General features: G+C 32.1%; 1 protein-coding gene across 2 annotated transcripts in view; it reads right to left on the bottom strand.

The window, feature by feature from the left end:
• Nucleotides 1-2,637: 2,637 nt before the first annotated feature.
• Nucleotides 2,638-18,380, bottom strand: part of LOC145296669 (solute carrier family 4 member 11-like) — an 88,814-nt gene continuing 73,071 nt past the window's right edge. The window contains exons 11-13 of one of the 2 annotated variants that reach the window (XM_080142613.1): nucleotides 12,844-12,917; nucleotides 5,016-5,253; nucleotides 2,638-2,893 (exon numbers count right to left, since the gene is read on the bottom strand). In XM_080142613.1, the coding sequence (XP_079998739.1) occupies nucleotides 2,782-2,893; nucleotides 5,016-5,253; nucleotides 12,844-12,917 (424 nt within the window). In that variant the 3' untranslated portion in view covers nucleotides 2,638-2,781. Of the gene's footprint in view, nucleotides 2,894-5,015; nucleotides 5,254-12,843; nucleotides 12,918-18,380 lie in introns of those variants that run through there. The other variant, XM_080142614.1, reaches the window with a different exon arrangement.

The raw sequence follows: 18,380 nt of genomic DNA, 5'->3' as shown, positions 1-18,380 counted from the left end.
CCTGAAATAAGAAAGAATCGTGTTATCTTTTTTATGTCTTTTAAAAATAAATTATCTAGTGGTAAGAATTTTTCTATCCTCCAAAACATAAAAATGAAATTACCTGATAAAAACAAGAGAAATAATTCCAAATGGGAAAAACATTTGAATGTATGCGACGGGGACTAATGTTAAAAAGGAAAGCAAGAGCATTTGACAGATTTGCAGCATTGTGTACTTGTGGATTTCTCTCTGGGGTACTCGTCGAATGTAGTGGCTGGGTGGATAGGCACCCTGCAAAAAAAACAAAAAAAAACAAAAGCATCATATTTGCAATTTCCAAAGTAATTTTACTAGACTTAAACTTATTTTATTTTTTTTACTAATAACTAATTGCACTTACCTGTTCAGTTATGAGAAGTAAACTTCTGTCAATTAACTGTTTGTTGGAGAGATAGGTAACGCCGAGATAAAGAAGGAATCCATTAAGTACGGGTCGTGGAATGATTGGTATGGGCCATGGCAGCAGCAGTAAAGACAGCCCCAACATGATGTGACTTAATAGACTGGTCACACGTGTTTCTCTTGCGTTGACAATTCTGTAAGGGGGAGGAAGTAGAGGGTGAACAAATATTTTACTAATCTTCATTAGAAATTTGTGCTTTTGAAAATAAAAATTTCTACTAGGCTTGAATTTCCTTGTTAAAATCATTAAACCATTTGTAATTTCTAGTTAATTTTGAATTTCCTTTTATTTACCAAAATATTTTTCTAATTGTAAAGAAAGTTTGATAGCAATCTCAATTGCTTGACTGCCACAGTTTAAGAATTGCATATGGCATAAAACTTGTGATTTTACAGTGTTACTTACATCTGATGTATATCCCCCTGCTCCACCCTGTCCTCCATGTGAGCCATACTTTTCACATGAAATGGGGACACCGTCACAGCAGCGTGCATCCATGGGCAACCAAACATCGAGAGCGGGATATTGATTATGGCCACTACAAGCAGATCCCAGTGGTAGGTTTGCCCTTTTTTCAGTCTGTAATTATTAAAACATGTCATTAAATTCATATGCCTAATATTTTTGAGTTTTTTTTTTTTTTTTTTTTTTTTTTTTTTTTTTTTTTTTTTCCTCCTCCCTCAACTTAATTTCAAAATGTAATCTTCATCTACTGTTTAAAAATCAGTTATCAAATTATTCAAAATAAAAAATAAATTTTTTGCTCTCATTTGGATGTAAATTTAGAATTGTAAGATATGAAAACCGTCCATTGCTTGCAGAGGGGACGTAACTATTTTACAAGTAGATATCGTATGTATTCATTACTTGACTGAAAATGTAATTTTCTTTTGACATAGAACTGCCTAAGTTTTAATGGTAATTTGAATTCTTATTTGTCAACTGAATTTCATTTGGATAAAGGGATTGTGGATGTCTTCAACTATAATTTGCTAATGTCAGTTTTGTAGGCCATCATTTTAATTTCTAATTTTGTTCACTAGAAGGTCGGAATCTTTGATCTTATTTTCACATTTTAAACCTCTCCTCTTCTTCCTCCACATGTTTGCAATTTTCGTAAAGAGTTGTCTAAAATACGTACTTGTAATGAGGAGCACTGATGTAAGAACTGGATATGTTTTGATCGGCAAAAAAAAGTAGAGAAAGGCTGAAACCTAGGAAGAAGGCTGTAACAATAGCCCATGGAGACAACTGACTGAGTGGGGCTATCCGGAAAGGGCTGCCAGATGATACATTTGCTGGTTTCACTAGAAAAAGATTTAAATATGTATCCATTTTAGGTTCAAGATATTAAATCTTATCGGAAAAACATGGTTTGATATGAAAATTCACATTTTGCTGTTCATAATTATCAGGTGTGAAAAGCTGCCATTTAAAAAATTTTATCAGTTTAATACCAGTTTGCTTTGTTTAGCTTGCTATTGCTTCAAGAAACAAGAATTTAAAATATTTCATTCATAAATTTTCAGATTTACAAAATCCTTATTTTGGTAATTTCGATACAAAATGTTGTAAATATAACCGGAAAAAATGGATCCATTTGCATTTTTATTTGTAATATAGAAAATTTGCAACTTGTTAATCAAGTCTTTATCAAATGAATATTTGAACAGAAATGTTGAATGTCCAAGGAATAAAAAAAAAACCATTGCAACTGATGCCTCTTAACAAAAGCTTACAGAGGATTTACCATTTATTCGCTTAAATTTTAAATGTAGAATTTGTTTCTTTGAACTCTTATTTGCCATGCATTTGGGCAAAAACAAGTAGGACATTAACTATAAATGTATATAAATGAATGCTATAAACTGTTTCAAGGATTTGAAAGTAAAATATGAACAATGAACCCTGTTTAAAAAAAAAAAAAAAAAAAATTCTATATTTCTTGAATTTGGAAGCTGAAATTTTAAAGTTATTGGTCAGTTTGAAATTTTACTAAACTAAGTTGCTTCACACCCCATTGAGTTCGTAAAATATTTTAATGACTACCTTGTCAATAGCACACAAGTTGTAGGGAAGAGATAGCAATTGAAAAAAAAAAAAATTGTTTTAAACAATGCAATAATATTCTAGAAAATTCTTTCTAAAACTTTTTTTCTATGGAGTGATGGGTGCCATGCCATTTAAGCTTGTCAAAGTTTTAAGATCGTTAAAACAATAGAGTACAATTAAAGATGCATTTAATTTTCAAGAAAATGTTACAGGTCAATTTGATCCAAAGTTATGTAAATTTTTGAACAATAAATGTGAAAGAAAATGAATTATTTTCAAAATGTCTACTTACTTGGAATATCTTGAAAAATGTTGCTAACTGCACTGATGATAATGATGGCTAAAGGAAGGGCAAAGTCTCCTAACATTTGCCGCTTTTGAGCACTTAAATATGGCCTATAAATTAAAAAAAAATCATGCAATTTTTAAAGCACTATTTAATGAACAAATTTCTTGGCATGATTTTTTTTTTTTTTTTTTTTTTCCCCTCTTATTACATTCCATGTGATCCATCACATTTCTGTACATTTAAGTTATTGGATTGCTAATAATTAATCCTATTCTTCAAATCTTTCAGCCTTGGAAATTGGAAGGCAAATTAAATTATTTACAAGTAGAAATAGAATCCTGCAGTTGGTGGAGAATGGTTTGCAAAAGAATTTCTAATGCTGTACTATAAAGAATATTTGTACAACTTAAAATCCTTTCAAAATTAATTCACTAATCTGTTTGCAATTTTTTTTTTTTAAATGAAACTAGCATGTTGCCCAGTGGTAAAATAAATTTAAATATAATTTATGCAGCTTTCATATTTGAGAACCAATTTTCTATTAATTATATTGTACCCAATAGTTGTAATTTCATTTTTAGTATTTAAAAAAAAAAAAAAAAAAAATGCCTTGTGTGCTATCATCTAGAATTGAAACCAAAACATGCTCTAGTATTATTCATTACCATCTAAGTTAACAGTTGGGTATCAAAAATTTAAAAAATTAACCAACTTTAACGATTAGTGTATAGTTGTGCATGCATAAAGGATCACTTTAAATTGACTAGTGTCTGCCAAGTTCCAAATTTTTTTTTTTTTTTTTTTTTTTTTTTTTTTTTGGGAAAATTGACGCTTTATTAGGGACCATATATGCATGTTTAATCTGATAATTTATAAATTCAACTTGAAAATATTTTGTCATTAAATCGAAAGAGGGAAAAAATGGATTTTCATTAAAAACAATACTGTTCATGCTCTTTTCAATTAAAGGCTTTGTTGCAATTAAATATTATTGCATTATTACATGAAACATACTTTCATGATTCCACAATTATAACAAGACAGGCTGCAGTTACTTCCTTTGACTTCCATGCTATTTAAGTATAATGTGCAATTGATTTTAAAAAATTTCATTTTATTTTGTAATTTTTGGATATGCTACTAATTTCAACGTGACAAGTAGATAAAGCACAAATTTTTTAATTTTTTGAATAAAAATGTTAAAATATCATTTGATGGGTTTATATTTAAACTTAAAGGTTTCTGTTCTTTACTTAAGTGTTATTTTCAAACATCAATATTAACGTGTCTTTTGAGCTAAGAAAATAGTGTGCAAAACTAGCATTCACTTCCCCATTACCTCCTAAAAAATGTCTGTTGATGCCCTCTATACAGGTGTTGCTAAATTTTCACTTGAAAAAACATTTTTCATGGCTTGCAGATGATGCAGTTTCTACCATTTGATTTACATATTCTACAAAACGAAACCTATTTATTTGAAAGAATTGCCATGCTTCTGTATTTTGCCCCTTCAACAATTTTTGTTTCAACTAAAAATCTTTGCTATTAAATGACAATAAATGGCATGAATAAACTAATTTATCGACTTAAAAAAATATAAAAATGTTTAGTTTGCTTAGAGCATTGTGAGATATGTATATAGATTTAGGTTATCACAATGCGAGGAATGCAATGTAGTCTGTTGAGGAAGACTAAAACAAGTAACAATTTTTACACACACACTTGTGTTAAGTATCAATGTCTTAAAGGTGTGTGTGTGTGAGAATGTTCCATGATATATATTTCAGGAAAGCCTCTTTGTCAAATGGTTGATACAGATCTAGTCAAAGGATGCTGGATGGAATTGATAGCTTAAATTTCTTTTTAAAATTTATAACATAAATACTGAATATATTAATTTTAATGGGATTAAATTTCACTTAGTAAATGTTTAGCACTTTGTGCGTTTTTCTTTTCTTTCTTTTAACCAGATGCTAAAATAGGACATTGAAAAGTTTTAAGTATTTTCAACTATTATAATTTCATTTTGTTTAATACTTCATCTATCAGTTCAATTTGACAATCAAGTGCTGAAGATGGGCTAAAGTCTAAAATAAGTGGGAGATAAGTTATCTTAAGTGACTGCAAGTTTCAGCAGGTTTGGTCGTTTTGTTTAACATCTTAACGTCACAAAAATGCTGAATTTCATAATATATTCTTTGCATACAAAAACTAAAAATTATTCCTTACGTCTTCGTGAAGTTGGACAATGTTGTGGTTAGCCAAAGTGTAGAAAGCATAAGCAGTAGAAAAAGGAGACTGATGTCCCGATGGCAATGAATTGTACTTGGTGGTTCTTGTACTTGGCTTGGATCACTGATAGATACAAATCGTGGATGGCCACTATAATAAGGCATGGAAGTCAAATTCAGTTGTCGGTTTGCAGTCACATCTTTGCTGTTGCATGAACTGTAATTTTCTATGAAGTCTGTAAAATTATAAAAATAATTCAATTTAATATTTTGTAAATGTTAATTTGGCTAAAATTATTCAGGGTTTAGCAGTGTAATATTAACATCGCACTACAACTATTTTAATTAAATTGATTGGAAATGTCAGTTTAAATGTTATTGGTTCTGCTGTATTGCAGAAACATGGAATTTTTTTTTTTTATATATATATATATATATATATATATATATATATATATATTATAGTATTAAGAGGAAACCTTTGAACAGTAACTTGCAAAAAAAAATGCATCTGATAAGATTTTGATTTTTAAATTCAATTTATAAACTTAACAATTGGTAAATTTATAAAATGATTACACGTTTACATCTTATTTGATAAGAAATTAAAATCATTTTTATTTCAAAGTACACTTTAATTTTCTGATTTCTTTACCATTCCATTTGTGATGGACTAATTTTAAATAAGATTTTAGTATAATTTAACTTTTTTCTTTTTTTTAAATGAATCTCCGATGCTGTAAGGTCTTATGAACTTTTTTTTTTTTTTTAATTAGATGAAATATTCACAAATGTCATTAAGTTTTATGAAATTTGTACAATATTAGATGTCAAAAGCATGTTTTTCAATTATGAAAATCCTATAGATTTTCATAATTGTTTCACTTGATTTAAAATATCTATCATCTGTTACCTGTTCTATTTTCATCAAATGATTAACATTACAGATGTTGTTTCAGTTGGATACGATTCACATGTCAAAAACCACTTTTTCATATGGTCACATGCTATTGAGGCAAGCTTCATATGAATCTTAAAAAAAGTTTTGCAAAAGGACTGCAGTTAAAACTGATCAATTCAGTGTGAAAAACGTATGACAAATAAGTGAACAGTTGCACTTTATCTAACATGGTGCAATTCCTTGTGGAAGACAATTATTCAGATTGAAAAGGAGATAATTTAATCTTTCAACCATATGAATAAAAAAAAAATATATATATAAATAGGTTGATTGATCTGTTCTATTGTGCATAATGGCAGTTAGATGGCGTTCCTATGAAACTAGTTTCTTACAAAGTTTTATGCTCAATAAATACAAGCCAGTCTAAATGTGGCTAGAATTCGGGTCTTCAATGTTCTAAATTAGTGAGGCACAGATGCACTTTTTTAACCCTGTCTAATTATGTTGCAGAAAAGGTGGTAATAGATCTCGTGTTGAATTTTGTTCAACATAAAACTACATTTACTTGCATCACTTGTTACATAGGCAAATTATCAATTCATTATGCTAGGAGGGGTGTGGCAATATAAACATCTTTTATTTCTACTCATTTATAAGTTAATTTTATGCGGGGTAGGGTAGTAGCAGCCGTACTACATAGAAATAACCGCACCCACCCCTCTCCAAAATGTGATAAGTGAAAATGAGGCCAACCAAGGTGGGTGGATAACTTGGATGGTAATTTAAAAGGAGTAAAGAGTTGATATAAAATAAAAAAGCATTTTAAACTACTTGCCCCCCCCCCCCCCCCCCAAAAAAAAATATATATATTATATATATATATATATATATATATATATATGATAGACACAAATTTTATAACCGTCAAGTTTGCAATCTACCTGCAGAATTTTTTTCAAACACACACACACACTGTTTTTTTTTTTATATACAACTTTCTCAAATTAATACATACCCTGAATTGTTTTGAAAATATACACATACTGTTAATTACCTGATGATTATCTGAACCATTCTAACATCTGACTAACATTCTAGTGACTTGAAATCTCTTGCACTGTGCCTGCATCAATACTGTGTAACCAGCCTGTTTTAGCAGTGTTTTCATTGGTTTAATTGTTGTAAACATTTTCTTTTTGCCTCCTCTTGCCCATTTCGTACACTTGTGGTAAGTACTGCCAATGAGAACATTAGCAACATTGTTAACAAATGGATCTCTGAAAGAATAACTGAACTCGAACAGACTGACATGATTATGCCATGTTTATGCATGCTATTCAAGTGAAGGAGGAAACTGCCTCTACAGAATAAATAAATATCGATGCTCTACGGCTGACTGGGATAGCTTCCATACGTTTATATTTGATCTACGTCTGGATTCCATGTTTAAAAAGGACGTCCTCTATAGTATCAGACCTGACCGAATGGTGAGTTGTAGGCATAGACCGATTCATACTATCTAAAAAATTCCAACCAAAAACCTAACAGCCAGCCATGGTTCTCCCCAGAATGTGCTGCTGTCATCGTGCACAAAAATCACTTTTTTTCGTAGCTACCAACATAACATGCCCTGAGACTAAAGCTGCTTTCAGGACTGCCAACAACCACTGTAAAAGAGTAATAAAAAATGCGTTCTCTCCCAACCATCATCAATGGACCTGAGGTCATCTCGTCAGCATCAGACGTGGCCAAGAACTTTGCAGCTAATTCCACCCTATGCGATGAAGGCCATCAACTCCCTGTATTTCTTCCTATAACAGACAACATGCTATGCAACATATAAATGTGTGTGATCGCCAAGCTAATCAAGAACCTTGATTCCAGTAAAGCAACTGGCCCTGATGGCATTCCAATTATAGTGTTGAAAAAGCTTCAACCAGAACTTTCCCTCATACTTAGAAAACTGTTTAAGCGTTATCTTAAGTGCTTCCCAACACCCTGGAAAACCTCATCAGTATGCCCTGTATTTATAAATTCAAGTGATAGGTCATCTCCCTCTCAGTACAGACCAATAAGTCTCCTGTGTGTCATGAGTAAGTTGCTGGAATCCATATTAAATAAAGTAATCAACCACCTCAACAGAAATAACCATCTTAGTGACACTCAATATGGTTTCCATTCTGCCAGATCTACAGCAGATGTGCTAACTGTTATACCTCATAGGATTAGTGAATCTCTTGACAAAAGCTTCTTTTCTAGGGCAATTGCTTTTGACATATCAAAGGCCTTCAATAAGGTATGGCATAAAGGCCTACTTCACAAGATTTCCCGCTACAGTATAACTGGAAATGTTTTCTCAATCATTAAATCATTTCTCTCTGATAGGCTCATAAGAGTAGTTAATGGGCAAAAATCAGAGGCCCACAGTAGGTGGCTAGTTATTTTTAATGCATCTAAAACCCAGCTCTTATCTTTACATCATCAATGCTCTGATCCCCATCTGGCATCAATTGAAATGGATGGCTCTTAAGGGAGGCTCCGTGTTCTGGGATTGACCTGAAATGAAACACGTACATCAAGTCAGTTGTCAAGGTTGCTGGAAAAGTAGTAGGATCCTTCTACCACTCCAGATAATATCTCATTACTGATGCAATTCTCTAGCTATATAAAAGCCAACGATGGAATACTGCTGCCACATCTAGGCAGGAGCTGCTAAAAACAGCCTATCCTGCCTTGACAGAGTACAAAATAGACTTAGTGGGGAATGCCATTTTCTCTTCCCTACAACCTCTCTCCCACAGAAGAGATGTTGCAAGCCTGTCTTTGTTTTATCGTTACTTCCATGCAAGTACTCGTCTGAACTCCAATCTCTAGTCCCCCCTCGCCAATCTTTCATGATAAACACCTGTCTAGCTGAAACCACTGTCAAAAATTTTCTCCACTCTTCTGTGCCTAAATCAAAATGTACATTACATGAACAAAGCGTCTTAGAAGTCCACAGCTGTGGAATTCTGTTCCGTCTGCCTGTTTCCCACCTGACTACAACTTGGATGTCTTCAAGTCCAACGTAAACAAATTCCTGATGGAACGCCCCCGACACTTTATCAAATCTCCAATACTAACAATTACTATGATACTATCTCATTGATTACTGTACATGCAATAACCCTTATTCCCGAGTGCCTTCTGCGCCTTGATAAGTGGTGATTACCTTGTAATATATATATATATATATATTGGGTTCCTTTCTTCCACCCAACTGCAACACATCTATGATTGGATGAGTCTGCAGTGTGAAATCTGATCTAACTTCAGTCAGATTTGATGAAAGCATGACATTTAGACAATCTTAAGGATGAATTGTTTACACTGGTATACTCATGTCAAATGTGGATGGTTGATAAACCATATCTTTATTGAAGGAAATTTGGCTGACCAAAGAAATTTTGGAAGCAAATGATTAGACAAGACGATTGAATCTGCAAATTGCTGAACCAGTTAGAACTGGAGAGTAAACTTGCCAAATGTAACCCCCCACCCCACCCAAGAAATCCTGAACAATAGAAAAGAAATGAGTTCATATTCCAACTGGCAGCTTTGCAGCCATTATATTGGTTTTCTTTAATTGCTTATATTTTATCAATCACATGTGATGCCAACCTCTACAAACATCACTTGATTGTCATTATTTGAGAAATGCTTCAAATCTACTAAATGATTATCAGATTGAATTAAGCTTCCCTGTATTACAGATAAGTGAGAAAGATTAAGAAAAGAACAGCAAGATTTTACATTGCATTTTTTAATGTGTATAAAATGAACATGGGTACCGCCATTCCATTTGTTCAATGCTACATTTTTTTCTCTTAAAAATAGCAAAACTCTAGTGTCTATTGGTTGGGGTCTGAAATGGTACTCAAGATTTCCTGTTGAGTATTATCCAACCACATCAAACACCATCCAATGAATACAATGTTTGAATCAAGTAAAGAATAGATACCCTGTAGCAGAAGACGATACTTGGCAACAACCGGTGCACATTTCAAGTGACACCGGTAATTCGACCTTGACATTGGCACAAGCACATGGCATTGGTTGTTGGTAAACATATCAAATAGCAGACATGGTCGAATAAAAATATATTTACAAAACATTTGTTTTTTTAAGTAACAAAACGAATTCATTTAAATAAGATATTTTAAATAATTGGATGTCTTTCTGTTTCGGATTTTTGCAAATGTTTTGCAACCAAAATTAATTGATTTTTATTTATCGTGTTTTTTTGGGTTTTTTTCTGTGTGCATTTTTTAAGACAATTCAATATTTATTTATTCTTTAAAACATTAACTTTAGCGACAATTAATATATTTTTTAAATAATATTTTTAAATATTAAATTTTGATTTAATTTGATGATACCCTCACGTGATCAATTTATTAAATGACAAAAAAGAAATCCAATAAGTAATGTTTAAATAAATGTCTTTCCGAGTGCATTTTCAATATATTTACAGAATTTTTTTCATCATACTTAAAATAATAATAATTATGATAAAAAGAATGAACTATATTAATTACAAAACATTAAAAATCAAGGTTCTGTCTATTAAAAATACATAATTTTAAAAATAAAATTATTTAAACCAAACTTTTTAATGGCAGAAACAAATAAAATAAATAAAAATAACTGACTGACTTTGGATTTTTGCGACCAAGATTGATTTTTTTATGTACAGTGTTTTTTTTTTTTTTTTTTTTTTTTTTTTTTCTGTGTGTATTTTTAATACAATTAAATATTTATTTAAAGTGTGATGTATGTTGGTAGTCAGTGGAGAAAACCTTCTAGACCGAGGCAATTTTAATGCGTAATAAAATCACAAATATAAACAATCGAGATTTAAAAAATATATTATTTTATTCATGTCTTTTTATAACTTATTTTTATAAAGATGAAATGTATCACAAGATACAAATCTTTTTATGATTTTTATATAACCCCCCCCCCCCCCCCAAAAAAAAAACTTGCTATTTGCTTACTTCTCCACAAAGGCAAATTCAATACAAGTAAGCTTTTTAATGTAACGAAACATTTAAGATTATACATTTAAATAAATCGATGTTGTGCAGAAATTACTTTTTGGATTTTTTATTTATTTATTTATTTATTTTTTTTGTCATTTAATAAATTAATCACGTGAGGGTATGATGAGATGAAATCAAAATTTAATTTTTAAAAATACATTAATTGTTGCTAACATTAATGTTTTAAAGAATAATTAAATATTGAATTGTATTTGCAAATAAATATATATATATATAAATTTTTTTTTTTTTTTTTTATATAATCTTCAAAGTTTTTGTGAATATATTTTTATTCAACCATGTTTGCGTTTTGACGTGTTTACTAACAACTAACGCCATGTGCTTGTGCCAGTGTCAAGGTCGAATTACCGGTGTCACTTGAAATGTGCGCCGATCGTCACCAGTCGCCTTCTGCTACAGGGTATCTATTCTTTACTTGATCCCAATCTTTTATCTCTGAGTCCCAAAGGCTCTGACGTTCAACTATCTTACATTTCTCCTCTACATAATCTGGAATATATATACTTTTGATCATCAAAGGAGTAATCCTCAGGAAATCTCTGCCAATATTTAGCACTATCTGGAAAACTTTTTGAAAGTGGACAAACTTTGATATCAGATTTCATATATGGTCTCTCTTCTGTTAAATGTTTATTACCTGCAATAACTATTCACATGCTATGCAAAACATGCAGCTTGGTTTCATGTTTACTTAAATCTAAAATTCGCTTAAAATGTTCAATTATGTATTGATTAAATTTTCTTAATTAAAATCTCTTATTACTACTTAAAATATTCTTGTACACATACTATACAGGACATCTAGTGCTTCAAGTTAATTGCTTACTTTATCATATGACTTTTTTATCTTGCAAGTTTTGTAGAAATTTGATTCTGTTGGAAATCTTTTTTTCTCTACTCATTTTAGTAGGGTTATCGTTTTTGAATGTTGACTTTAGTGTTGCAATTGTTCCACATTTCCTGCCACCAGAAAATCTAAATATTAAGTGTTTATGAATATAAAGCAAATTTTATTAATTTTCTCTGATCATGAGAATCATTTCATAAAAATAAAAAAATGCTTAAAATCTGTGTCCGAGCTGAAACTGCACCAATACATGCAAATTAAATGGGGGGGGGGGATTTCAGTTTTATATTAACTTCACCATAAAGATGTATATGTGCATATATAAGTGTGTATCTATAGACATATATATATATGTATAGATGTGTATAAATATATATATATATATATATCAATGTCTGTATGTGTATATATATATGTACACAGACACACACATATAAATATATATATATAGAGAGAGGGAGATTTCTACACTAGTAGCCTAATTGAATATTGAAATGCTCATATATTTCGTATTATGAAACGAATATACTAGACATCATCATGTATGTATATATATATATATGTATATATATATATGAAATTTATTTATACAAACATTGATGGCTACATATGTGCATAAAATCCCTGTATAGCGATTAAATTGACAAGTAGTTCACATGCTTTCATCTAACAAATGTTGATGAAAGTCTTTTCAGCTGAAAAGAACTTAACTTGGAAATTTCCAAAGAGTTTAACGTTAACTTGTGTAAATACCGGATTTCTTGTAGATCTGATTTGCCTTTCCACAAGGACAATTAAACATGAACTGTTTTTAAAAAGGGGATTCTAGAATTATTTTTTATTTTTTTTTAATACTGATGAGATTAATGCAATTTTTGTGAAACTACATTAAAGATAATCTTAATTTGTGGTGGATGAGCAAAGTGCTTGAGTGTGATTAGATCCTGCTGTGCAGACTATCAGAATGAAGACTCACTGTTATAGACATCCCGCATGACATCAGAGAAGAGAATAAAAGCAACAACGGCGGAGAAAATTTCTTCTGATGATCTACAAAAAATCAAACAATGATTGGAATTTTGTTTTCCAAATGCATTTTTTTTTTTACTTTGAATTTCGAGACAAAAATAAGTGAAAAAAATGGTTCATGAATGATTTGCTTTTTCTTTTCTAATAAAATTTTTTAATTTTTTTTTATTACTCTTACACATGGTGTACACGCGTGAAAATGCACTTGCATGACAAGATTGTTTCACGTGTTGTCCTAGATTAAGGCTGTTTGTGAATCTGTTTAGCACTGTGAGAAGAATCTTTGCACTCGGCAAAACTTTAAAGTTTTGTTTATAAACCAATGTATTTTTTTCCATTTACAGTTTACAAATGTTACCCGTTTTCTTAATTGAATGAGACTTGCAGCATGGAGTCTTTGCTTGACTGAAACAAGTATTGTAAGTCTCTTGGCTGAGAACCCTAAAGGGACTAGAGGCACACTTCTGAGCTGCCCAAGTGCTCACAACCAACATTCCTCATTCAACTCCCACTCTTTCTTGCCCTCTTCGGGGAGGGGGGTTGCTCTGTTGTTTGTATTCTCTTGCAATCTCTTCACCTATGGCTGGTTTTGGCCTTCTGTTGGTCATTGTTCAGCCACCTAGAAACACCTTTCACAAAGCGTATACTAGCGGTATTATTTCCTCAAATGAGGCCCTAATTTCTAAACAAAGGAAATCTCTTTGGTCAGATGTTTAGCTCTCAACTCTGTGTCTCTTCCTCTGTCCAAGCATCTATCACTGCACAACTGCCATTTGTATGCAATAACAAAACATGCTACACTGCAAAATCCTGTCACAAATAATGGAGACAAAAAATTACCTTTCACCAATGTTCGATATCCATTCACATAAAGAATTATGCCTTGATCATTGAAGTTTACAAAAAAAGGGGTTTGTATTACCGTACACATAGATTCGAAAAAGTTGTCAAAAAACAAATATAGAACAAATAAATGTTATCAAAGGCAAGATGAGTTTTTTTTTTTTTTTACCAAAGTGGATATATTTTTCATGTTTTTATTTAATGTAACATGTTTATTCAGCTCGAAAAGCTGACAGTGGTTACCGATGTATTGGAAAATTCAAAATGGCGGCCGACTTTCTCTCTCGGAGGGGGTAAGTTTGGGAAAAGGTATAAATAATAAACTAGACAAAATACTGTTAGAAATTCGCTCAATATATATATGTTACCGTGACATAAGTTGACATATATTCGGTTGTTTTTTTAATAGTATTTTATCTAGTTTATTATTTATAATATCTTTTCCCAAACTTACTGTGTTAAAGAGACAGTTGGGCGCCATTTTGAATTTTCCAATACATCAGTTAACACTGCATGTTTTTCAAGCTGAATAAATGTTACATTGAATAAAAACACAAAAAATATATCCAGTTAAGAAGAAAAGAAACTTATCTTGCCTTTGATAACATTTATTTATATATTTGTTTTTTGACAACTTTTTCGAATCTGTACAATAATACAAACCAAGAAAAGTATACAATTTATAAGAGAAGTGGTCTGCAATCAAATTTATAAGAAAACTGCAAAATCGAATCAAGACAGGAAATCATTTTGCACACACATTTAATATCATATTAAATGTACTATTGTAATGTTAATTTTCCATAAATATGGTTTATTTAAAGAATTTACGGCAGTTTTATAGTCCACCCACTCTTTTTATTATAGATTAATCCTTAATTCTGGCGAATTCCACAATGACGAATAGTTGTCTCCCTGGACATAACAAGCTTTGGGGGAAGACCAGTTTTACAAAGATCTGTGCAGGATGTCTGTCGCTCTCATCGGTTGTTTATTAGATTGGCTATGTTGTCAAAACCATCTGAGCTGTCATTCCTTCATCTTTCCCCAAATCCGTGCTAGGCCATAGTACTTTTGTATATTCTTGTAAACGTGGTTGAGCGTTGTAATTTCAAACGTCCAGCAGAGCATTTTGGTTTGCATAACTGCAAATCTTTGCTCCCATCTTCCTTGTTGTCAAACAGCATTTGGAGCTTTATAAAGTGACGTGTCTATTAACAGTCTGGTAGAGTTTTGACTTCAAGTTCACTGAACATATCGCCGTTATTGCTGAGGGTCGAAACAAGAAATACTAAGGCATGCGTGGAAAATTCTGCTTCTCAATTTCGATGATGCTATGTTTTATTTTATCAGGATTTTTCCACTCTACATTGTATTAATAAAATCATGATTAATAGAAAATAATAAGCATTGCTAGAGATGCAACAAAATTTGACTGATATCAATACAATGAGTAGTACTTGTGCAGTTGTGGGACTGAGAATTTAAAAAGCTTCAACTATTCTGTACTCAGCTAACAATTTAAAAATCGAATTCAACTTAAAAATCATATCTAAAAGAAAAAAAAAGTTCATAAACTGCACAAAAAGTTCCAGTAATGATTATGTACGAATGTGTGTGTGTGTGTGTGTATATATATGTATGTGTATATGTAATTTTTTATTTTTTTTATTTATTTTTTTTATACATTTTCACCGCAAACAAGGCACATTGCCACTGTGGTGCAGGGGGCTACTATCAGGGGCGGCACTATGTTGGGATTTGGGCAGCAAGAGGTCGATTCACGTTACACTTGAACTTCTCCATGTCAGTACAGTTGCGGGAGCAGGGACCTGGAATGGAATTCCAGAATCTAGCGGTTCTGGGGAAGAAACTACTGGGGTAGAAAGATCTTTTACATCTAGGGATCTCTACTGTGTGGGGGTGAGATTTAGCTGTCTATCGGGTTTGTCGAGGATGTCTACATCGTAGGGGAACATGTGTCTGCAGTTCGTGAGAGCATTCACCATTAAAATACTTGTAAAACAAGCAGAGGGATGCAACGTTTCGTCAATGGGACAGAGACTGAAGCTTAGATGTCAGTTCAGAGCCTATCAGCGACTCTCTTTTGAACCTTTAGAAGCGAGAGACTAGCAGCAGATGCACCAACCCAAATGTGACAGAAATACTCCATACATGGGCAAATGGTGGCCTTATAGAGGTATAGTATACTTTCAGGTGTCAGTAGTTTTCTAGCACGGTAGAGAGAGCCTACCTTTTTTGCAGCAGCCCTGGCAATGTTTTCAATATAATTGTTCCAACTTATTTCCTGTGAACGTTAGGCCAAACAGTTTTAAAGATTGACTCAGACAGGGAGACACTGGCCATTGCTATTGGTGACAGAGAAGGTTTCTTGCAATTATTGAAGGAAACCAGTTTAGTCTTAGCAGCATCGAATGTGACCATCCATTTTTGTCCCCATTCCACTACAGATTGGAGGTCATCCTCTAGTGTTTTTGCCATTTCTTTAGTTATGTGTCATTTGTTTTCCTGTCATGCCTGTTATAGAGTGTGGTGTCATCAGCATATATAACCATCTCAGAGGTAGTTTTGTCGGGGAGGTCATTAATAAATATTAGGAACAATAGAGGTCCAAGAATAGACACCTGAGGCACTCCCGCATTTATATCACACTGTTTAGATGTTTGACCGTCGAGGACAACTTTGATTTTTCTTTTATCTAAGAATGATTTAATTATGTTAAGTATTCTACTAGTGATACTGTATGATTTAATTTTCCTGAGGAGACCCTCATACCATACCCTGTCAAAAGCCTTAGATATATCTAGAGCTACCGCTCTTCCTTCCCCCGCTTTATCCAGTGAATGGTATATACGTTCAGAGATTACAGTGAGGATGTCTGCTGTGGAACGGGCTTGTCTAAATCCATATTGTTTGTTAGTCAGAAGTTTAGCATCTGTAAGGTGACGGACTAGAGCATGATTAATTATGGTCTCAAATATTTTGGCGAAAAATGGGAGGAGGCTAATGGGGTGATAATTTAATGGGTCAGTTCTTTCGCCAGAATTCTTGAATACTGGTACAACAGAAGCAGTTTTTGAACAGACCGGAAAGCATGATTCATTAAGGCATTTGTTGTAGAGTTTGAAGAGAACTGGAGCTACTTCGTCTGAGCACTTTTTTAATAGCACAGCTGGGATGAGATCAGGTCCACATGCTTTTGAAGTGTCAAGGTTTTTTATGATAGCATGTACCTGAGCAGGGGTGATTTTTAGATCGTCTAGCGTGACGTCTGTCAACAAAAGAAAGTCAGGCAAGGGGTTGTTAGAAGGGTCCAGTGTGGAGATTGAGGCAAACCGGCTGGCAAGCATATTAACCTTGTCAGTTGCTGAGCAAACAACCTCGTAATTGTTGGTTAGTGGAGGAATTGTTGATTGCCCATTATTTACTACACTTGTAGATTTTCCAGAAGTCACGATTTCTTAATTTTTGTGCTTCGATGCGTTTTTAGTGGTTTCATTAAATTCTCTCTTAGCTGTCGCTATTTCTTTCTTAACGTTACTTCTAGCTTCTATATACTTCTGTTTGTTTGAACTGGACTTATGTCGGTTAAATCTGCAGTATGCATGCGGCCTTTGAGCAATGGCAGTTGTGCAAGTAGAAGTAAACCATTGGGGAGAGTGGGGCTTGCTATAAAATTTCCGTGTGGGAACATGTGGTTAAATTGCTATTTTGAACCATTCAGTGGTCTCATTTGCACACTGTTCAGCAGGAAGAGAAAAAATATTTCCCCATGGGGCATCTCTGATAAGATCTCTGATGGCTTCCCAGTCAGCCTTTTCATAATATTGTTGTTTTGAACATTTGCTCTTCAGTTTTGGGCCTAGAGTTTAGGGTGATTTCAACCATTATCACTGCATGATCAGCGTTCCCAAGTGGGCTGTCAGCATTTGGCATACAATCCTCGAGAACTGTAGTCAGAAACAGATCTAGACGTGATGCGTGTTGTTCTTGCTGGTCAGTGAAACGAGTTCGAAACGTAACCATTTGTGATAGGGAGTGAGATATAGTAAAGCTATGTGTTGGTCTGCCTGAGAGAATCCAAAGTCACCAAATACATGTACTTGTGCGCTAGTGTCGAGGGAGAGTGCTGTGTCTATGCTGTCAGAGACTTAGTTTATAATGGTACAGTCCTGGATCGAGGGAGAGCGGTATGTATGTATATATATATATATATATATATATACACATATGTATATATGTATGCATATATATATTTTATATATATATAATATATATATTATGTTTATATTTTATATATATATATATATATATTATATATATATATTATATATATATAATATATATATATATTTATATATATATATAATATATTATATATATATAATATATATATTATATATATATATAATATATATATTATATACATATATTATATATATATAATATAATATATATATAATATATATATATATTATATATATATAATATATATATTATATATATGTATATTATACATATATATATTGTATACATATATATATATATTATATATATGTACACATTATATATATTATATATATGTACATATTATATGCATATATTATATATATATATTAT

The sequence above is a fragment of the Euprymna scolopes genome, chromosome 17 (genome assembly GCF_053919585.1).
Source record: "Euprymna scolopes isolate OS-2025 chromosome 17, ASM5391958v1, whole genome shotgun sequence".
In the NCBI taxonomy this organism is placed as follows: domain Eukaryota; kingdom Metazoa; phylum Mollusca; class Cephalopoda; order Sepiida; family Sepiolidae; genus Euprymna; species Euprymna scolopes.
This window is presented reverse-complemented; position numbering and strand designations above follow the sequence as displayed.